At 42.1% G+C, this 23,184-nt stretch overlaps 1 protein-coding gene across 2 annotated transcripts; it reads left to right on the top strand.

Annotated features, from left to right (window-relative positions):
• Nucleotides 1–4,524: 4,524 nt before the first annotated feature.
• On the top strand, nucleotides 4,525–17,533 carry LOC132776448 (cyclin-dependent kinase inhibitor 1-like). Of its 2 annotated transcripts, none has more exons than XM_060778114.2 (3): nucleotides 4,525–4,779; nucleotides 8,498–8,899; nucleotides 14,086–17,533. In XM_060778114.2, the coding sequence occupies exons 2-3, from the start codon at nucleotides 8,521–8,523 to the stop codon at nucleotides 14,223–14,225; spliced, it is 519 nt and encodes a 172-aa protein (XP_060634097.2). In that variant the 5' UTR covers nucleotides 4,525–4,779; nucleotides 8,498–8,520; the 3' UTR covers nucleotides 14,226–17,533. The 2 variants fall into 2 exon arrangements, with proteins under 2 accessions (XP_060634097.2, XP_060634096.2); XM_060778113.2 differs by lacking the exon at nucleotides 4,525–4,779 and adding an exon at nucleotides 4,786–5,110.
• Nucleotides 17,534–23,184: the final 5,651 nt, after the last annotated feature.

Genomic DNA, 23,184 nt, shown 5'->3' with positions numbered 1-23,184 from the left:
CAACAGTGAGCACTGTTGGTTTTGTATCACACAGAGTGTTTTGAGACAAGACCAACATGATCAATTTTGGTCTCACTTGAAACAGAGAACCTTTTCCTGCTGGTTTGCTATGTGTCCCACACACCTTTTAGCAATATTGTTATATTTCTGCAATGACTCTCTTCTTGCCAGTCTTCCATAAAGCCCAGCTTTGTGGAAATCCAAAATCATCACCCTCCCTAGTTGTCTACTGTACAGTATCTCCCTTCTCATATGCTATCTTCCCTACTCCTTTATTTACTTCTTTTCTCTTGATTGCTTCCCTGACTAATGACCTATTGACTTATCTAATTTGTACTAGTAATATTTGTTTAGAACATTTTGCTTAAAGTTCATAAAGAAACACGGTAAGTGGGTTGTTGTAGGTTTTTTTGGGCTATATGGCCATGTTCTAGAGGCATTCCCTCCTGACGTTTCGCCTGCATCTATGGCAAGCATCCTCAGAGGTAGTGAGGATGCTTGTCATAGCTGCAGGCGAAACATCAGGAGAGAATGCCTCTAGAACATGGCCATATAGCCCGAAAAAACCTACAACAACCCAGTGATTCTGGCTATGAAAGCCTTCAACAAAACATGATAAGTATTTCTACAATGAGCATTTCCATCTAACTCAGACCAAAAAAAGGTGTTGATGAAAGAGATCTATTTAGTCATACTACTAGAAAACGAGATCATTTGCATAGTGTAAACACTAGATGTCACTCTAAATTGCAAAGTACAGGAAAAGAAAACATCCAAAGAGACAAACAGATTTACTTATTTCAGTAACACATGCCTTTCAAAGTAAGAAAAAGTTCTGGGCTACAAGATCCATTCTTGCAAATCATTTGAATTAGCCGGTGATTTTATTAGTGCTCTTAAAAGCATGGGTCTTAATCTAACTATAATAAAGCCATAACAAACTAATCAAAATGGGTCCTTGGGAAGTGTTCGGCTTGTGATTTTGTGGTACGAAATCCAGCACATAGATCTTGTTTGCTGTGACATACTGTGTTTTTGTGTCAGTAAAATAATTATTATTATTTTACTTTTATACCCTACCTCCATCTCCCCGAGGGGACTCAGGGCAGCTTACATGGGCCCAAGCTCAAAAAACACAGTTAAAATGTAACACATTAATATGCAAAACAACAATATAACAAAATAAAACACATTATAACACTGTATAAAAGGCCATTGAAGCCAACAACCAGTAAACCAATTCAATTTATTGTCACGGATGGGTAGGCTAATATCCAACACCAGAATGCTTTATGCAGAAGGAGTAATGACTGCACTTCATGACTAAATTTTGAATTTAAGTTGCAGTACGCCTAAGCAAACCATAGTGATGTTCTGTACAGTTAAAAAACTGTCTTTTGAATTTTCAGGCATTATATCTTATGGTGATAGTCTTAATAAGTCTAAACTGCATGCTGCTACTCCACTTCTGTTGATACCTGCCATTTTCCACCACTGGTTCAAAGGCAGCAACAGATACAGCTTGAAATCTGTTCTCTTCCTCTTTTTTCTCCATCTGCAGCCTTTGCAAATGACTCAGATTCTCCAGAAAGTTTTTGGCTCAGCATCACAGGAGGGAGGACTAGGACCAGAGGAAATATATTTTTTAAATCCTCACCTTCAGACTCCTCAAGAGAAGGAAGGTCTTAGGAGTGTGACTGAGCTTGGCCCACCCTCCCTTCTTTCCATTCTGAGATCCTCTTGTTATTTTTGGCTTCAGGTTTTTTGGATGCTCTTACCAAAGCGGTTAGCTCAGGAGAGGACATCCCATTCAAAGGCACTGTTTCTAGTGTGAGTTGGTGCTTCTCCTCCCACTCTAAACAGTTGCCAAATATTTGTTTCAGTTTCTCTGACCTACATTTTCTAAAATGGGATTATATCATTGCTCCATTTGAATTGGGGGAAAAAAGCCCGGGAAGAAATGGGACGGCAGCCAAAGATTGCTAGATTGTCTAGCATGGAGAGTAAAACAAACAGGGCAGAAATTTTCCAATTGACAAGATGGTAGTTACGTAGGTTTTTTCATAACCATAAACTTCTTCAGATGAGTGCGGCTCAAAAAAACATAGTTTATAGCAGGCATGGAGGGGCAAACCTGAAATGTTTAAGGTGCTTGCAAGAGCTTAAAACCTTACAAGCTCAGTTCCAGAGCTTATGAAAGTTTGACAGGTACCAACCTGGGAAAGTGCTCACTGTAGTAATCACACGTGGTAGGGTAACAGGAATTGAGGCAATTGGCAAATACACATCAATCCTCTAGCAACAGGCCTCAGTCAGCTTCTACATATGAAACCAGTTTCTTCCTGCTAGAAGTCCTTTGAGTTGCATTCCACTTTTCTACCTTCAAAGCCCACTAAGGCTGAGGATTACTCCCTGGAGTTCAGGAGAGCATCCTTCATTGTCAGGGATGGAATGCATCCCCCTAGACCTTTTCCACGAACAATGACGTCCTTCACAAACATTTCCTCCAGGAGCAAAGCCTTCTGAGATCAAGTCCATTCCTGACCAGAGTCGCAGGCCCGCATGCTTACAATGGCACGGTCTTTCCCAGGGCAGGGAATACAGACTTAGCTTGAGCACTTGGAATAGTCCCTTTTTCTAAAGTGCTTACTCATATTTAAATTATGATAAAGTCTGGGAGATTTTTCAGTGGGAAAGCTCTTCCATCTTTCCCCCTTTATTTTTCTCTAGATGGGAAATTCAGTTGGGATATATTTGCTTTTCTTTCTCTTCAAGATTGAATACACAATATAACTAATGTCATTTCATGAAAAGATTCTGGACTGGAGGAAAACAATACATCCCACAACACATTGTTCCTGGATGATGTTAACTACTGTTCACCGCACATCCAGGGAGAAATTCCAGGGAGCACTGTGAACCCCGCTGATGAAGGATCTGGACCAAACTTGGCACATATACCCCTCATGGCCAACTTGAAGTACTGGAGGGATTTGGAGACAGGGACTGAACCCGGATGATGGGAGATGCGGTTCACCCACATCCAGAGACTACTGTGAACCCCAACGATGATGAATCTGCACTACAGTTTGTACATATACCCATCATGATCAACTTTACTGGTAGTGTTTGGGGGGGATGGACCTGGGAAGATGGACATGGTAGTTTATGTGTTTTGTTGTTTATTCATTCAGTCGCTTCCAACTCTTTCTGATCTCATGGACCAGCCCACGCCAGAGCTCTCTGTAAGCCGTCACCACCCCCAGCTCCTTCAGAGTCAAGCCAGTCACTTCCCATCCATCCATCTTGTTCTTGGTCGGCCCCTCTTCCTTTTTCCTTCCATTTTCCCCAGCATCATACTCTTCTCTAAGCTTTCCCGTCTTCTCATGATGTGGCCAAAGTACTTCATCTTTGCCTCTAATATCCTTCCCTCCAATGAGCAGTCAAGCTTTATTTCCTGATGTATGGACTGGTTGGAACTGTATTAAGGGGTCATGGCATTAGGAAGGTTGAGAAACATTGTTCTATGGACCCATGTTCAGCAACTACTAATTAGCAGGGCCGTAGCCAGAAAATTTTTTTGGGGAGGGTTGACAATTTGGGGGGGGGGGTTTGAAAATTTCGGGGTGAGTTGAAAATTTCAGCGAAGGGGGGGGTTGAAACCTACCTCCTAGCTCACGCTGAAGCAAAGAGCACAGCAGGGGGCAGAGCAACCTTCAATAGCCTGCAGCTCCGCCCCTGTCAACCACCTCCACCAAGTTTGGCCTCCTTAATGAGAGCATTCAACACACACACACACAATTTGGTTGCTTCACTACATCGGCTATTGCTGCAAGTAATGACAGTGTGAATAAATTGTCAATATTTGCTTGAGATAGTGCTTACAGTTCTGGAGGGACTCTTAATTGTTTGCATCTCATAGACTTAGCATGGGGATTTGGTTAACCAGTTAAAATTCATGAGTAAACCAGGTTTTTTAAAAAAATCTGAAACATTTCAGGGGGGGGGGGTTGAACCCCTAAAACCACCCCCTCGCTACAGGCCTGCTAATTAGACCCCCAAACTAAGGCCTGGGGATCGAATACAGCCTTCCAAGGTCATTTACCTGGCCCTCACTCAGAGTCAACCTAAGTCTGAAATGACTTGAAAGCACACAAGAACCCTATCGCATCAGCCAAAAGCTAGCCCACACTTCCCATTGAAATACTTAGGGAGATATTTATTGTATTGTTTTTAAGTGTACTGTACTTTGCACTACAAATAAGATATGTGCAGTGTGCATAAGAATTCATTCATGGTTTTTTTTTTCCAAATTATAATCTGGCCCTCCAACAGTTTGAGGTACTGTGACCTGGGCCTCTGTTTAAAAAGTTTGAGGACCCCTGAATGAGACTGCTGGAGGGACCCTTCCACTCTTGTTTTCACCTGGCCTTCTTGACTTCCTTGCCTGACGAGGTTTGAGAAGCGCTGCGGACGCCTGTGCGCATGCGCGTGCTTGTCTGCTGCTGCTCCCCCTCCCCCCTCCCTTTTGCGTGTTTGGGCAAAAGTTTCGAAGAGGGGAAGAAAGTCACGTTGCAAATCCACGTGCCAGAGGAGAGCCCGGCGCGCGAGGGTGAAGCGGGCGGGGAGCGAAGCAACGGACTTGGCAGCGGGATGAGGGGGCGTGGCCTCTCCCCGGGGGCGTGGCCTCTCCCTGAAGGCGGCAGTTCAGAAGCGCCGGGCGGGAGGAGGGGAGTGGGACACCACGAGAGGCCCGCCAAGTTTGAAACCCGCTGAACCGTAAGTGCTTGCCGTGGGCCCTGTGGTCCTCAACGGGAAAGCGGGCGGCCTGTTGAAAACAATACTAGGAAGGAAACCTGCCTTAACGTCAACATTCCCAGACGCCTAAAGAGGAAGGCTGCTTTCCTCACGGCATCATGATGGCAGTGGGAATCCTGGGTGGTGCAGTTGGCCAAGGGACAAGGCCCAGCATCCCATAGCGTTGATGCACTCACTAGCTCCACTTCTGCCCCATTCAGCGTTCCTTTCAGCACCCTGGAGCGCGCCTTTGAACAGGGCATGTCATGTCACCTTGGTTACAAGCACCAGATCGCCTCATTGGCTTGGAAAGGTGAGCAGGGTCAGCCCTGGTTAGGGCCTGGGTGGGAGGCCGCCAATTTCAGGGAAGGAATTGGTAAAACCGCCTCTGAGTCTCTCTTGCCTAAGAAAACACTGGAATACATGAGCTCCTTGTAGGTGGACATACAACTTGAAGACATACACACACACAAGAGTATATTTCTCCCCTTTCCTATTCTCACATCCACCTTCTTCCATACCAGTTGGAAAACACATTAAATTGTCAGTGTAGGAGTGGTGGTTTTGGCCTACAATTCCCCAAAATCCCAGCTAGTTTACTAGCTGTTAGGATTTCTGGGAGTTGAAGGCCAAAACATCTGGGGACCCACCATGCAAATTCTGATGGTGGTCCGCAAGAAGGCCATACTGGTGCATTATTTAAACGGTTATGTTTATTCATATGATCTGATCACTATACTCAATATATCCCATATGCATGGGGGTATTGAGGTAATGATACAAAAGGTTTGCTAGGGTAGACCCTCTTTCACTCAGACTCAGCTCCCCCGAACCAAACTCAGCCCCCCCGAAACAAATTTATTATTTATTATTATTTATTTCGAGTGCTTCTACCCCCCCCCTTCTCAACCCCCGAGGGGGGACTCAGGGCGGCTTACAAAAAGGCACAATTTGATGCCTACACAAAATACATATACATACAAAACAGCAGTTAAAAACAATTATCACAGTTAAAATAGTCAGTATACAACACAATCAATAAAACTAATCTCATGGTCAGCGTTGGTCTTTCAGAGTTCCATAATTCCATTCCACTTAGTCAATTCCTGTCCATCGTCAAGGTCCTTTCTTGATCTGCCAGATTGTCCGAATTCCTGGTCCCAAATCCATGTTTTCAATTTTTTTCTAAAGGCAAGGAGGGATGTCGCTGATCTAATTTCCCCGGGGAGTGGATTCCACAGGTGAGGGGTCACCACTGAGAAGGCCCTGCTCCTCGTCCCCGCCAGTCTCACTTGTGATAGAGGCGGAGTCGAGAGCAGGGCCTCCCCAGACAATCTTAGACTCCAAGGAGGAATGTAGAGGGAGATCCGTTCGGACAGATACACTGGGCCGGAACCGTATAGGGTTTTGTAGGTCAAAACCAGCACTTTGAATTGAGCTCGGAATTGGATCGGCAGCCAGTGGAGCTGACACAACAGGGGGGTGGTATGCTCCCTGTATGACGCTCCTGTAAGTACTCTGGCTGCCTCCCGCTGGACTAGTTGGAGTTTCCGAACAGTCTTCAAAGGCAAAATCCTGGCTACGGGCCTGGGACCCACAGATTGAGAACCACTGCTGTAGATGACTGGGAAAACCAGAAATCTCCACGGGCCAGGCCCATAGCCAGGGGGGGCTTGAGGGGCTTGCTAGGGTAGATCCTGAGGTGCCCGCCCCCCCGAATCAAAATCCTGGCTACGGGATTTTGGAAGCATGACCCTTTTGGAGATTAATTGGCATTCACACTATCTGGAATAATCAATCTTTGGAAAAACATGACCTTGTTAGCAATTGTAACCTTTTATTAATAATGATCTCCCTGAGAAGAGATAAAAACTCACTTGAGTCAATCTTCTCTTTGGGTTGTTGTAGGATATTCGGGCTATATGGCCATGTTCTAGAAGCATTCTCTCCTGACGTTTCACGTGCATCTATGGCAGACAGCCTCAGAGGTTGTTCCCACCTAGCTCCAACAGACAAGAGTTCTTTCTCCCACCCCAGACTTTCTACAGGGTGAAGCAGCATAACTTCTTTTTTTCAAAACTTAATAAAACCCATTATATGAATAAGAATTTTTTTTATAATGTAGGCGCATACCTAAAGTTTTGTTTTACGTAGTTTTGAAGATCTATTTGGGTAGGTGAAGTCCCCCATTCTCCATACACTGAGTAAACCGATGTCTGGCGTTTGTCATGACTCTTGCCAGCATAGCAGGCATTATGTTGGCAATTTCTTCCTGGATGTTGGTCTTCAAATCTTGTAGTTCACATAAACACGGGATTTCAAAAAACCCCATAGAAAAAATCACAAGGGGCCAAATCTAGAGAGCGGGCCAGCCACTCCAAATCCACTCGAAAAGTAGGCCTCAATGGCAAAAGCACGCTCCTCACTGTTCCAACGCATGATGGCGACTGAACTGTGTCAGGACAAAATGTTATATTCCCGCCTCTTGAACGAGACCACTAGCGCTCCACTACGTCTTCAACCGACTGAATGGTGCGCATTTTTAAAAAGGAAGTTATGCCGCCTCACCCTGTATTATTTATTTATTTATTTATTAAAAACTTTTATATCCCGATCTTCTCTACCTCCGTAGAGGGACTCAGACCGGCTAACAGCAAGGATTCAATGCTCATGATAAAGTCTAAAACAACATACAGCAAACAACAGATTAAAATAAATCTATATAAATTAAAAATGTAATGTTCGTTTGTGGGATTAACAAAACTTAGAAACCACTGGACGAATTGACACCAAATTTGGACACAATACACCTATCAGGCCAATGAGTGGCCATCACTCATAAAAACACTGAAAAACACAGAAGGGATTTAAAAAGCCAAAACACAAAAAATACATTACATTGTAACGCAATAAAATCTAGAAGGCTGCAGTTTGTTCTGTTTAGTCAGGGGAGTGGGGTTTGAAGTTAGATACAAGGCTTGGGAAGATTGTGTGTGACTTTAAAATATCGTTTAACCTTTCCTCAACCTCAGAGCCACAAGTGCTGTTGCAGGCCCGTAGCCAGGATTTCGTTTCGGGGGGGGGGGCTGAATTTTTTTTCAGGGGGGGGTTTCGGGGGGGGCTGAGTTTCGGGGGGGGGGGCTGAGTCTGAGTGAAAGAGGATCTAGCCTAGCAACCTTTTGTATCATTACCCCAATACCCCCATGCATATGGGATATATTGAGTATGGTGATCAGATCATGATATGAATAAACATAACAGTTTAAATAATGCACCAATAAGGCCTTTTCGCGAACCACCATGAAAATTTCGGGGGGGGGGGGGGCTGAAGCCCCCCGAGGCCCCCCCCCCCCCGGCTACATGCCTGTGCTGTTGCAATTCCCATTATCCCCAGCCTACATGGTGGATAATCAAAAGCAGTGGAAGTTGTCATTCAATAACTTTTGGGGACCCAAACTCTGTAAAGACTAAAGAGTAGGTACTTACCACTATATAAAATAATTCTCCAACCATGGATTCAACGGCCCTTTGAAGGCAACCAGAATGCTGATGTGGCCCTTGATGAAAAACAGTTAGACACTCCTGGTTTAATGCTTCACATACTCCTGTGGCTGCCTGTCTTTGTATTTTTGCTCATGTGATAAAATACTTCTGTGTACTTCTGCGCTTGCCAGGGAATTACTGCTTTCTTTTGTCATAGGGGGGAAGTTGAATGGAAGAAGAATGGAGATGAGGCCAAGAAAAACAAACCATGCTAGGAAGAATCTTTTTGGTCCTGTGAATCATGATGGTCTCCAGCAGGACTTCCAGAGCATGTTGAATGCTGGCATGGAAAGAGCCACGTGGAGGTGGAACTTCGACTTCTTGCAAGATACTCCAGCAGAAGGTCTTCTTCAGTGGGAAAAACTACCAAACCATGAGGTCCCCACTTTTTATCACACTTGTAGGGTTGGACAGACTTACCAGCCTGTGAAACGGGATCTTGGAAAGAAATTGAAAATGCATCACAGTGGTGAAGTGTTGGAGAAACAGAGGCATATCAAAAATGTGGCAAAGAAAAAGTGTTTCGTAGGAAAGAAACGAAGGCAGACATCTTTGACTGGTAGGTAAAGTATCTTGTACTTTAGGTGACTGTTAAGGCAGGAACAGCCATGTTCCCAGGAACAGTGTGGGAAGGAGATGACTGGTTGTAGTTGATTCTGAGAATGTGATCTCAAAGCCCTTTTTACTTTGGCCACATATTGAGAAGGCAGGAAAGCTTGGAGAAGACAATGATGCCTTGGAAAATGGAAGGAAAAAGGAAGAGGGGCTGACCAAGGGCAAGATGGATGGATGGCATCCTTGAAGTGATTGGCTTGACCTTGAAGGAGCTGGGGGTGGCCACGGCTGACAGAGAGCTCTGGTATGGATTGGTCCAGGTCATGAAGAGTTGGAAGCAACTGCACGAATAAACAAATCCCGAGGCCCTTCTACACTATGCTAATAATATAACATAATATATATTGTATATACATATAATATTGATAATTTTATAATATAATACAATATAATACTACTAATAATAATATATTATATTTATTATATTATATAATATATATTTTATAATTATATATTTTATATTATAATATATATATTATATGTTATAATTATATTTTATATTACATGTAATATTACTAATAATATTATAGTATAATGGTATCATACAATATAGTAAAATGTAATACTTATATTGTGCTATGGTAATAATATATTGTATTTACATATTACTTGTAAGCCGCTCTGAGTCCCCTTCAGGGTGAGAAGAGTGGCATATAAATAAATAAACAAATCATTGTCCTGTAATTCAAATTATCAAATCAGATAATCCACATTATTTGATTTGAACTAGATTATATTAGTCTACACTGTCATATAATCCAGTTCAAAGCCTCTAGACTGGATTACTGCAATGCACTCTACGTGGAGCTGCCCTTAAAAACGGCTCGGAAATTCCAATTAGTCCAACGGGCAGCAGCCAGGATGTTAACTGGGGCCCATTACAGAGAGAGGTCAACCCTCCTGTTCAAGGAGCTCCACTGGCTGCCGTTTGTCTTCCGAGCCCAATTTAAGGTGCAGGTGCTTACCTACAAAGCCCTGAACGGTTTGGGACCATCCTACCTGCGTGACCGTATCGCTGTCTACGAACCCAAACGCTCACTTCGATCATCGGGAGAGACCCATCTCGTGATCCCGCCCGCGTCACAAGCGCGTTTGGTTGGGACGTGAGACAGGGCCTTCTCTGTGGTGGCCCCCCGCCTCTGGAACACCCTCCCGAAAGACCTCAGACAAGCCCCTATATTGGCAGTCTTCAGAAAGAAATTGAAAACCTGGCTGTTCCAATGTGCCTTTTCAGATTAGGAACCCCACTACCAAATACCAGAAGCACTTTAGCAGAACCAAGATCACCGCACTTTGCACACCGCACTTATATACTATAATCCCATATCCCTCCGACACATCAGCACTTTTAACCCTGTACCCCACTCTGGCCGGCTCAGTTTTTTAATAATGTTTTAATAATGTATATTGCTATTTGGTTGCTTTTTGCTTAACTGTTTTTGTTTGCTAGGTATTGTATTGTTGTATTGTTGTATTGTTTGGGCTTCGACCTACTGTAAGCCGCATCGAATCCTTTGGGAGATGCTAGCGGGGTACAAATAAAGTTATAATATAATAATAATAATAAAGCAGATAATCTGGATTTTATATGGCAGTGTAGCACAGGCCTAAGAGTTTCTTCTTAAAAATTTATCATATGAGGCAGAGACACCACATTTACAGCAGGATAACAGCATTTTTTTCCTTGGATTTATCACATGACACTGTTCTTTTCCAGCCACTCTCCCAATGGGAAACCATTGGAAAAGTGTTTCTTTTACAATAGAAGGTTGTCGAGGAAAGATTTGTGGTTGTAAAAGAAACACTTCCAAGCTGTTTCCCACTGGGAGAGTGGAGGAAAGGAACAGCATTATGTAATAAGTCCAAGGAAAAGATGCTATTGTCTTGCTGTAATTGCAATTTGCTTGCCTTGTGTGATGAACTAGTGGATACCAGGGAGTAGTGCTGAACCTCTTCCTACAGTAACACCATCTGTTATGCAGCATGTATGAAAATCATACATCTTCCTCTCCCTCTCAATCACTAGCATTCTTGAGCCCACACAAAATAACAGTGGATTGAGATGTGAGATCCCTTTAAAAATATTGTTTTGTTCCCTCTTTCTCTTCTTCCTCTTTTTTGCCTTCTAGAGACCTCATGATGAATGCTCATGTTAACTACAGGGCATGTTTGTTTTGCTTCTCAGCAATACATGGGTCACCAGTGTACACCTTATCCCCCATCACAAATTGGTGATGGAGTGAACTTAATTAAATAGACATTGCAAATCTCGTAGAGTTCTGGGGCACCTGCCAATAACATGTTTCCTTGGAGCAAATGCAAGTCTTCAGCTGCCAAAGGAATGCTGAATTAATTCATTGCCAATAGAGTTGCTTGGGATACTGGTGGCTAAATAATCATGGGAAAAGCTTCCATCTCTGTTCCTTTTTAGAACTATTTTGCTACTTTGACAATTTGCCATTATTTGACTACATGTTTTCATTTCTATTGATTTGTAACAAGGCAGTCCTGTATAAAAAAAAATGTCTATGTTGTTTGTGGTGGCAAGGATGATTTCATTGCCAGCAAAGCCCTTCTTGGCATTTATAGAATGCACTTCAGTCCCTCCCAAATGCTACCATGTTATTTTCTGCTGTGCAGTGGTGCAATGGGTTAAACCCTTGTGCTGGCTGAACTGCTGACCTTAAGGTCGGCAGTTTGAATCCACAAGATGGGGTGAGCTCCCATCTGTTAGCTCCAGCTTCCCATGTGGGGACATGAGAGAAGCCTCCCACAGGATGGTAAACCATCCGGGCATCTTCAGGGCAACATCCTTGCAGACAGCCAATTCTCTCACACCAGAAGCGACTTGCAGTTTCTCAATTTGCTTCTGACATGATGAAAAGAGCTGTCCAGTGTGTTAGGGTTTTGATACACCAAACTCAAGACTTATTTATCTATCTGGTTTTAACAATGTGGAAATAATTCTACTTGCTCCTGCACTTTTCCTGAGATAGAGAAACCTCATAATTATCGAGGAGATGGTGTTTGTCCTTTTTATGCCAGCTTCCATGCACATGAAATCAGGGCCGTAGGCAGAAAAATTTTTGGGGAGGGTTGACAATTTCGGGGGGGAGGTTGAAAATTTCGGGGAGGGTTGACAATTTTGGGGGGGGGTTGAAACCTGCCTCCTAGCTCACACTGAAGCAAAGAGCACAGCAGGGGGCAGAGCAACCTTCAATAGCCTGCAGCTCTGCCGCTGTCAATCACCTCCACCAAGTCTGGACTCCTTAATGAGAGCATTCAACAAACACACCCCCAACTTGGTTGCTTCACTACATCAGCTATTGCTGCAAGTAATGACAGTGTGAATACATTGTCAATATTTGCTTGAGATAGTGCTTGCAGTTCTGGAGGGACTCTTAATTTTTTGCATCTCATAGACTTAGCATGGGGATTTGGTTAACCAGTTAAAATTAATGAGTAAACCAGTTTTTTTAAAAAAAAAATCTGAAACATTTGGGGGGGGGGTTGAACCCCTAAAACCACCCTCTCGCTACAGGCCTGCATGCAATATTAGCATAAGAAAGCAGACTCTTTTTGTTTCAATGTGGGAGATGAGGAAGGGAGGAAACAGCCTCAGCTCTCCATTTAAATCCTTTTACCTGCAATACTAATAGAGATGAGGTAAAAATAGGTATCAAGAACCTCAGAACTTGGCATAAGTTTTATAGACGTTAAGCAGCAGTAGAAAAATGTGTTGTTGCTGTTTATATGGCAATACACAGTTGCAGATGTTTTTCATATTAAGGGCTAAAAGAAATGAGCATGGGCATTTTCTTCCTCCACAAATCAGTTCAAGTTTTTCCTGGTTTTGTAGATATCGCATGGACTGTCTGTGCCAGGGATTCAGATTGAAAAATGGCACACGACATCTGTGATGCCAGCAAGATGGTTTGATAACGGTTTTTAACGGCAGAGGAGTTCAGTGCTTTGCCTAGATCCAAATAATGAATTAGCTTCCAAAATGATTTGCATTGCTAAGCAGATTAGTTTCATAAATTATAGGAAGCAAAACATTTGCACCTTTCTTACTAGAGATTTTTTTTTAAAGTAAGGCAAAGGTTTCCCCTTGACATTAAGTCTAGTCGTGTCCTACTCTGAGGGTGGTGCACATCTTCATTTCTAAGCGTTGTCCGTAGATGTGTCCAAAGTCATGTGGCTGGCAAGACTGCATGGAGTGCCATTATTTTTTCACCGGAGCGGTACATATTTTTTTTATATAGAAATTTTATTAACTTTTCCAATAAACACAAACTACAATACAATAAAATCGCCAAAAAGAGGGGGGGGGAGAAGAAAAAGAAAAAGCACCCCCCACACACACACACACACAAAACTATATATACAATTCTTTGGTGATCTTCCCACTGGAGCAGTACCTATTGATCTACTCGCATTTGCATGTTTTCTAACTGCTAGGTTGGCAGAAGCTGGGGCTAACAGTGGGAGCTCACCCGCTCCCCAGATTTGGACCACTGACCTTTTGATCAGCAAGTTCAGCAGCTCAGCAGTTTAACCCACTGTGCCACCAGAGGCTACACTTTTTAAAGTACTGTACAGCAAATTCCACAATTGTATTATTAGACATTAGTAGTAGTTGCTGAAGCTTTGTTTCTTCTTGGAGTTTGTTACTCAGCATGCATCTAAACTGTATAATTAATGCAGCTTGACATCACTTTAACTTCAATGGCTCAGTGCTATGGAATCCTAGGATTTGTAGTTTGACCCATGAGCCTTCTCCAACTATGATTTTATAAGGTGATGGAATTCTGAATATTATTCCATTGCTCTGCAAATCGTTTCATATTGCTAAATCTTCCCCCAGATCAGTTTCCTGCAGGGAGTAAGCTAAAGCACCAAGAAAAGGTGTTTTAGTTTTCTCTATGCTATTCTTGTGTTTCATATAATTAGAGGTTTTCTTAAATTGGGGGGGGGGGGGGGGCGTCAGATTGAAAAATGTTTAATTTTATGAATGCAGTCTAAAGCAATGTTGCCCAAAAATCTAACAACTCCTTTCTTTTGTATGGTTGGCCTGAGAATATTGCTGTGTACTTTCTAATTATTCATGTTATTATTTAATTTTACCAGATTATTGTGCAACCAAGAAGATCAGAATGGACATGAAAACTCCAGTAAAGAAAATCACATTGAAGAAAGGAGCATCATGCAATGGGTCCAAATCTCACTGTTTTGAAAAAGGATTGTCCAAGCTTATAGAACATTTTTGAAATGGGTATTCATAGAACAACTATGATGAGGTGTCCTTGAGGAGGGAATGTCACAGAAAATATAATCTGATTAATTTTTTTAGAACAGTGAAAATTCTTATTAGAGCAAAATTAAACCAAATAACCTCATATCTTTAAAAAGTGAAAGGTCTAGAAAAAGCACAGCTATTTGTAGAGGGACCCTTTCTAAACTGCCATGTAAAATCCAGATTATCTGCTTTTAACTGGATTATATGGCAGTGTAGACTCATATAATCCAGTTCAAATCAAATAACATGGATTATCTGCTTTGATAATCTGGATTATATGGCAGTGAAGAAGGGGCCAGGGACATCTCAGTGGATATTGTTCAGTATAAGATTAAACATTCAACATACTGCGTACGAACAGATTGTGAGTGCCATTATGTGTTGTTGCATATTGTCTTTTCATGTATTTAATACCAATGCTTTCATTTTAGGGTGATTATCGTGTTTTTAAAATTAAGTTGGCATACTGTATCCTTAATTTGGTTGTTTAAAAATTCCCACAATTTTGCATTTTATGTTTTTTTTGCATATAGAGTTAGACTTTACATCATGCTAATTATGATATCAGCAGGAATATGCACTTCTATGACTTCATATTGCTGGTAATTATAAGCCTGAACAGATTCCTATATAAACAGTTCCCTATACATAGAAAAATAGTATTTAAAGGAGAAAGGATCTAATGGTATTTTGTCTGGCTTGCTTTTTTCCTATGTTTTTCTCCTGTAGGTGAATGTGACTTCCCACTTGCAGTGTACATGGCTATATAAAATTCAGATTATCTGCTTCAAACTTGATTTTTTGGCAGTATAAACTCATATAATCCAGTTCAAAGCAGATAACCTGGATTATCTGCTTTGATAGTCTGGATTTTATGGCAATGTGGAAGATGTGGCCATAGTGATATGACATGTTGTTGATTGTGCTTTTAGTTACCTCAGTTTAACAAGACAGAACTCCATGTTATTCATTCCCAATAGACTCAAGCTTATTTAAGCAGGGTTAGTAGGTGCTTCTTATGTTTATGTAGGCTTGGCCCAAGAAGTGCTGCTTCTGTGCTGCTGTTTTTCCATAGGGAATTCTGTTGGATTACAGACTTACCATATTTACTTAAGTGTAATGTGCACCTTTTTTGGCTAAATTATGTTGCCAAAATTAGGATGTGCATTACATTTGTGTAATAATGTAATTCAAAATGGGAAGCTACTTCAGGAACAGGGGTGAAACTGAGAGGACTTGAGAGGTGGGGAATAAGCCCAAGGGATGTGCGGATGGTGGGGGGGGGGGGGTAAAGCCAGAGAGGACTTGGGGGACAGGGAAGAAATCCAAGCAGGGAAAGAGAGACTCAGGACCCTACCACACAACCTTATATCAATGCAGAAAATCCCACATTATCTGAGTGTGGACTTAGATGACCCAGTTCAGAGCAGATCTTGTGGGATTTTCTGCCTTGATATTCTGCGATATAGGGCTGTCTTGGAAGGGCCCAGAGAGTAGGTAAATCATAGAATCATAGAATTGGAAGAGACCACATGGGCCATCTAGTTCAGCCTTCTGCCATGCAGGGAAAGCACAATCAAAACACCCCTGACAAATGGATATCAAGCCTCTGTTTAAAAGTCTCCAAGGAAGGAGCTTTGACTGATATTCTATACAGGTTGAGCATCCTATAGCTGGAATTCCAAAATCTGTCATGCTCCAAAATCCAAATTGTTCACGTGGGTGGCCTTTGCTTTCTGATGGTTCAGTGTACACAGACATGTTTCATGCATAAAATTGTTAAAAGTATTGTGTATAAAATTGCCTTTAGGCCATGTGTACAAAGTGTACATGAAAGATAAATGAATGTCATGTTTAGACTTCGGTCACATATCCAAAATGCATTATTATATATATGCAGATATTCCAAAATCCAAAACTTGGCCCCATGCATTTTGGATGCGACCTGTACTTTCAATATGATTACCAGCATGGTGTAACAATTTGCATTTTGAACTAGGCCTTCAAGACACTATGGTTCAAATCCCTGTTCAGTCATGGAAATGCACTTCGTGACTTTGAGAGAGTTTCACCCTCTGATCCTTAGAGAAAGCAATGGCAAAACTCTAAGAAATCTTGCCATAAATCAGAATTGACTTGAAGGCACACACCCATTTTAAACATAGTCATAGGTAAAGGTAAAGGTAAAGGTTTTCCCCTGACATTAAGTCCAGTCATGTCCGACTCTGGGGTGTAGTGCTCATCTCCATTTCTAAGCCGAAGAGCTAGCATTGTCCGTAGACAACTCCAAGGTCATGTGGCCGGCATGACTGCATGGAGCGTCGTTACCTTCCCGTCAGAGCAGTATCTATTGATCTACTCACATTTGCATGTTTTTGAACTGCTAGGTTGGCAGAAGCTAGGGTTGACAGCAGAAGCTCACGCCACTCCCCGTTTTGGTCAACAAGCTCAGCAGCTCAGCGCATTATCCTACTGTGCCACCAGGGGCTCCCATAGACATTGCTCTCCTCCCAAGAAGTAAGCGTCTCCCGATTTCCTGGCTGCAGTCTGTGTCTGCAGTAATCTTTGCACCTAGAAATACAAAGTCTGTCACTGCATGGAGCGTCGTTACCTTCCTGTCAGAGCAGTATCTATTGATCTACTCACATTTGCATGTTTTTGAACTTCTAGGTTGGTAGAAGCTGGGGCTGACAGCGGAAGCTCACACCACTTCCCGGATTCTGACCACTGACCTTTCGGTCAACAAGCTCAGCAGCTAAGCACTTTAACCCACTGCACCACCGGGGACTCCATAAAACATAGACATACTAAAAAAAATCACATCTTAAAAAGAACCCTATTATTTACACTCCCCCCCCCCCCAAATTAGCCCATACTTTTGTTAGTTTTTCAGTATGTCATTTTTAAATAACAATAAGAAAATGTAAGTAAGTGTAAGGACCAAGCCCAACCATTCTGTAAGCATGAAGAATCAAGCCCCCTGGTTAGCCTTGTGTAATTTACACCTAGGGTGAAGTAGCTGTAAAGATACTAAAGGAGCACAAAGCTTCTCTGTTGTTGAGGATTGGTGTTGAAGGAGTTGTGTTGATGAAGAGTTGCTATTAGAGAGAAACCTGCAAAGATACAGAAGAATTGGAGAACAAGACCAGTGAGAGCTTTTTGCAAGTAAGAAGTTTTCAACTACCTGGGAGTGTCTGGAAGAAAGGTGTGAGAAGAGTCCTGGTCTTCTGCTATACTGTAAATATTCCTTGTATAAAGTCTTATCTACTACAAAGACAAGTTGTGTATGTCTGCTCCTTAACCAAAGGGGGAATGCTTCTGCTGCAAAAGGGGGTTGGTTCTGTTGCTTCATACAGAACCTCATTAATTTCACTGCGACACATCACGGCATGAGTCAATGGTCAAAAGAAAACTACTTCCCTGCCTGGTCCTCGGTGTTATCCTTACTTTGCCAGTCTTTATAAACTTACATTGTGATCCTTGTTTTATTCTCATTTGAATCAAATTCAATATTGTAATGTGCGCTCTCACACTTCATTTCCCAGACAACCTATCAGGAGGAGGGATGTATAGCACAACCTTACCCATTGCCTCATGAGTTAGCCTTAACAGATTTTTGCATCTGTCCTTCGAAATTCTACACAGGTTTTGCAAATCCGAAGCTTCCAGGTTTATCTTAAAAATTATGATGAGGAAAACGATGCCAACACTGGACAGAATTAACGCTAGTACTTACCAAGGAAGTACATCTATGTCTAGACAATATAGTTGAGGATCACAATATTATATACTTCATTTGCCCCTTTCATTTGTAGAGCATTGCTACAAATGGAAGGGAAATGGAAGAGTTCAGCCAAACTGAACTCTCCTGCCAGATAAGTGAATGCTCAGTGTGCTGAAATGTGATTATTTTGTATGGTAGAGCAATCTATATAAATAAAAATGTAATGTTCGTTTGTGGGATTAACAAAACTCAAAAACAATTGGACAAATTGACATCAAATTTGGACACAAGACACCTAACAACCCAATGTATGTCCTTCACTCAAAAAAAATGATTTTCTCATTTGGGAGTTGTAGTTGCTGGGATTTATAGTTCACCTACAATCAAAGAGCATTCTGAACTCCACCAATGATGAAATTGAACCAACCTTGACACAGGACTCACATGACCAACAGAAAATACTAGAAGGGTTTGGTGGGCATTGACCTTGAGTTTGGGAGTTGTAGTTCACCTACACACAGAGAGCACTTTGGACAATGATGGAACTGGACCAAACTTGGCACGAATCCTCAATTTGCCCAAATATGAATACTGGTGGAGTTTGGGGGGAAAACACCCTGACATTTGGGAGTTGTAGTTTTTGTGATTTATAGTTCACCTACAATCAAAGAGCATGCTGAACCTAACCAACGACAGAATTGGGGCAAACTTCCCACACAAAACCACCATACTTAAGGCCATCAAGTCCAACTCCTTTCACCAGGAGAAGGGAAAATGTAGTCAAAGCCCTCCTGACAAGCCATCCAGCCGTGGATATAGATATATGATTCACATACACACACAGATATAGTATCATCGATTCGAAAGGGACCCCTAAAGAACAATTATATATTTTATGTTCCAGAGTAGGCAAACCAGACAATCTCCACATCAATATTGACATAGAAGCAGCAAGAAATACTGTTTACCCACAAGAAGAAAGGAATTACATATATTAGAAACCATTACTTTATTTTCTAGATCACCAGACTGGGCCACAGCAACGCGTAGCAGGGGACGGCTAGTCCTTAATATGAGCCTACACTTACAGTCTGAAATGATGCAGCCCAGGCAAAGATATACTGATTCAGTGAGAACTATTACTAAATGACTATCGTACAGATATTTTTGTATTCTTGCTGACATTTTTCTCTCTCAACTCCAAGCATCATGCTGAAACCCAAATTACCATGGCAATTATCTCTGTGATCTACAAAGCAGCATGGAGGCTATATGTTTCTGAAGTTCTTGACCATGAATCACCATCTTGCCTCCCTGCAATTAACTAGCAAAACTGACATTTTAACAGAAAGAGGAATATATACTGCCTAAAGTTTTTTATATCTCCTTGTTAATAAACTTGGAATTGGAAATAACTGAGATGCCCTTTCTGCTTCCTTGTAGCAATTCATATAAACATATCTCCATTAGATTTAAGACCTGTTTTCATAGAACTGTAATTTTCCACTGGGAGCAAAATGTATTTTCTGTCATTGAGGGCTGAACTTAATGTTCCAAATTATGTTGGGATTCTGCATATGTAATGATTACTGCACTCACTATGCAGGAGCAGCTGGCACCACTAAATAGAACAAGGCAGAGAACAGTTGGAACATGGGGGAGAAAACATACGGCATGTCAGGTTGCGGAAGAAGTAGCCTGGGACTATCTCAATCCACTACATGCTTTATCCTTCACCTATTGGTCTCTGCCAGCTCCATAATCAGCTTCCAAAACTTTCTTCTATGAGGGTCAGATCAAATTGTTATGATGTTGGGAACGCATCTCCTCCTATGAACCAGCTAGGACTTTAAGATCGTCTGGGGAGGCCTTGCTCTCGGTCCTGCCTGCATTACAAGTACGTCAGGGCCTTCTCAGTGGTGGCCCCTCAGCTGTGGAATGCCCTTCCTATAGAAATTAGATCGGCCCCCTCCCTGTTAGCATTTCAGAGGAAAGTGAAGACCTGGTTGTTCGAGCAGGCATTTGAATAGGCAGTGTAACGAATATAGGAATATGGAACAACTGGATGATGACACTGGATCTTGATTTTAACTACGAGACAATAATGAGATGTTATGATGTTTAATTGATTGCTATAATGCTATTGTTTTAATTTGATTTTAACTGTTTTATGATGTTTTAAGCATTGAATTTTGCTTTTGTGAACCGCTATGAGTCGCCCGAGGGCTGAGAAGAGCAGTATACAAATATACTAAATAAATAAATAAATAAATAAATAAATGTATTAGGTTCTTGTGGGTTTTTTCGGGCTTTAGAGCCATGTTCTAGAGGCATTTCTCCTGACGTTTCGCCTGCATCTATGGCAAGCATCCTCAGAGGTTGAGAAGGTCTGTTGGAAGTGGGAAAAAAGGGCTTATATATCTGTGGAATGGCTGGGGTGGGGCAAGGAGCTCTTCCCTGCTGCAGTTAGGTGTGAATGTTTAGCTGATCACCTTCATTAGCATTTGAAGGCCTGCCTGAGTCTGGGAAAATCTGTTGCTGGGAGGTGTTAATCTGTGCCTGGTTTTTTCCTCTCTGTTGTTTAGCTGTTATAATTTTTGAGTTTTTTAATACTGGTAGCCAGATTTTGTTCATTTTCATGGTCTCTTCCTTTCTGTTGAAATTGTCCACATGCTTGTGGATTTCAATGGCTTCTCTGTGTAGTCTGACATGGTGGTTGTTGGTGTGGTCCAGCATTTCTGTGTTCTCAAATAATATGCTGTGTCCAGGCTGGTTCATCAGGTGCTCTGCTATGGCTGACTTCTCTGGTTGAAGTAGTCTGCAGTGCCTTTCATGTTCCTTGATGCGTGTCTGGGCGCTGCGTTTGGTGGTCCCTATGTAGACTTGTCCACAGCTGCATGGTACACGGTAGACTCCTGCAGAGGTGAGAGGATCCCTTTTGTCCTTTGCTGAACGTAGCATTTGTTGGATTTTCTTGGTGGGTTTGTAGATTGTTTGTATGTTGTGTTTCCTCATCAGCTTCCCTATGGAAGCTTCTGGTTGAAGTAGTCTGCAGTGAAAGGCACTGCAGACTACTTCAACCAGAGAAGTCAGCCATAGCAGAGCACCTGATGAACCAGCCTGGACACAGCATATTATCTGAGAACACAGAAATGCTGGACCACACCAACAACCACCATGTCAGACTACACAGAGAAGCCATTGAAATCCACAAGCATGTGGACAATTTCAACAGAAAGGAAGAGACCATGAAAATGAACAAAATCTGGCTACCAGTATTAAAAAACTCAAAAATTATAACAGCTAAACAACAGAGAGGAAAAAACCAGGCACAGATTAACACCTCCCAGCAACAGATTTTCCCAGACTCAGGCAGGCCTTCAAATGCTAATGAAGGTGATCAGCTAAACATTCACACCTAACTGCAGCAGGGAAGAGCTCCTTGCCCCACCCCAGCCATTCCACAGATATATAAGCCCTTTTTTCCCACTTCCAACAGACCTTCTCAACCTCTGAGGATGCTTGCCATAGATGCAGGCGAAACGTCAGGAGAAATGCCTCTAGAACATGGCTCTATAGCCCGAAAAAACCCACAAGAACCTAGTGATTCCAGCCATGAAAGCCTTCGACAAATAAATGTATTTATTTAAAGCATTTATATTCCGCCCTTCTCACCCCAGAGGGGACTCATGGCAGAGCACAACCTATATACAGCCAACATTCAATGGCAGAACATAAAATAAACTTACTTACTTAGGTGATTCCTCGTTTTCCGAGGATGATTGTGGAGCCCTATTCTTCCTCTGCATCTTCTTCCGCAGTGAGGGCATTGGTTTCCAGATGTATTTATAAAATAAACTATAAATATACACAAGCACTAAAATCAGTTATATCCACTTTAAAATCATTTGTTTAAAACCACCTCAAATCAGCCATACAGGATCCTGTCAGCAAAGTAGGGTTTCCTATTGTTGCCTTATCGCACTGTCCCAAGGCTTTGTCCCATGGCCAAGTTTTTACCATTTTTCTGAAGGACAGGAGGGAGGGGGCTGATCTAATCTCGCCAGGGAGGGCATTCCATAGCCGAGGGGCGATCACTGAGAATGTCCTCTCTCTCGTCCCTGCCAATCATGCCTGTGACAGGACCAAAAACAGGGCTTCCCCAGAAGATCTTAGTCTCCGCAGTGGTTAATAGAGGGAGATGCATTCAGACAGGTAAACAGTGGAGAAGCCACCGTGCATCTTGTATGATCCAGATGATATTGTACTCATTGCATAGGCCAATGTCAAATCAATTTAAGCAGATAATGATGGTGTGTGGTGGGCTCACAGCATGCTGCAGTTCCCCAGCCAAGGGATCTGTTGTCTGGTATCCAAACCATACAATGCTGTTGGGGTAGAAAAATGGATGTAATAGTCTAGTAGGACTTGGGTAAAATCCATGTTCTATTGTGATGTAGTTTGCTCTCGCCATGCCTCCATCCCGATCATTCTTTTCTTCGCACCCCCAAGCAATTATTATTATTATTATTATTATTATTATTATTATTATTATTATTAGAAACACAAAAAGATGAGTCCACAGAAAACAAGATCACTCTGCTGGCTGTTGTAGTAGATCACACATCGGACACTTCCCAAGTGTCTAAGACTATGTGATGTATCGGCGAATAATGCGCGCAGATCCCATCCTTTTGCAGCTGACAGATGGTAATCTTGTCAGCGCTGATTGTATTTAAGTGCAGGCCAAGGTCTTTAGGCACTGCACCCAGTGTGCCAATCACCACTGGGACCACCTTTACTGGCTTGAGCCATTGTCTTTGCAGTTCGACCACCTTTACTGGCTTGTGCTAGAGTAGTTTGACATGTTCATTTTCTGGTGCGATCACAAGCCTGAAAAAGTTACAGAAAATGATGATGATGATGATGATGATGATGATTATTATTATTATTATTATTATTATAGCAAAGGGACACCAAGTATGAACTGAAATTCCCTATGGCCTTGATCTGCTAAAAACTTGAACAAGGATTAGGTAAACACTCTCCTGAATCAAAACACAGCAGTGAGCAGTCTTAGACATACTGAGATTGCAGAGTTTATGATAAAATCCACAGTCTACTTTTTTTTGCCTAAATACAAAGACTTTAAGAATCCTGGCCCAGAAATCGCAGTTCACAGTCTTCTCCCCCTTCTGTTGATATC

This window comes from Anolis sagrei, chromosome 5, assembly GCF_037176765.1.
Source record: "Anolis sagrei isolate rAnoSag1 chromosome 5, rAnoSag1.mat, whole genome shotgun sequence".
Classification (NCBI taxonomy): Eukaryota; Metazoa; Chordata; class Lepidosauria; order Squamata; family Dactyloidae; genus Anolis; species Anolis sagrei.
The sequence above is the reverse complement of the archived record's forward strand: the minus strand, read 5'-3'. Positions and strand labels throughout refer to the sequence as shown.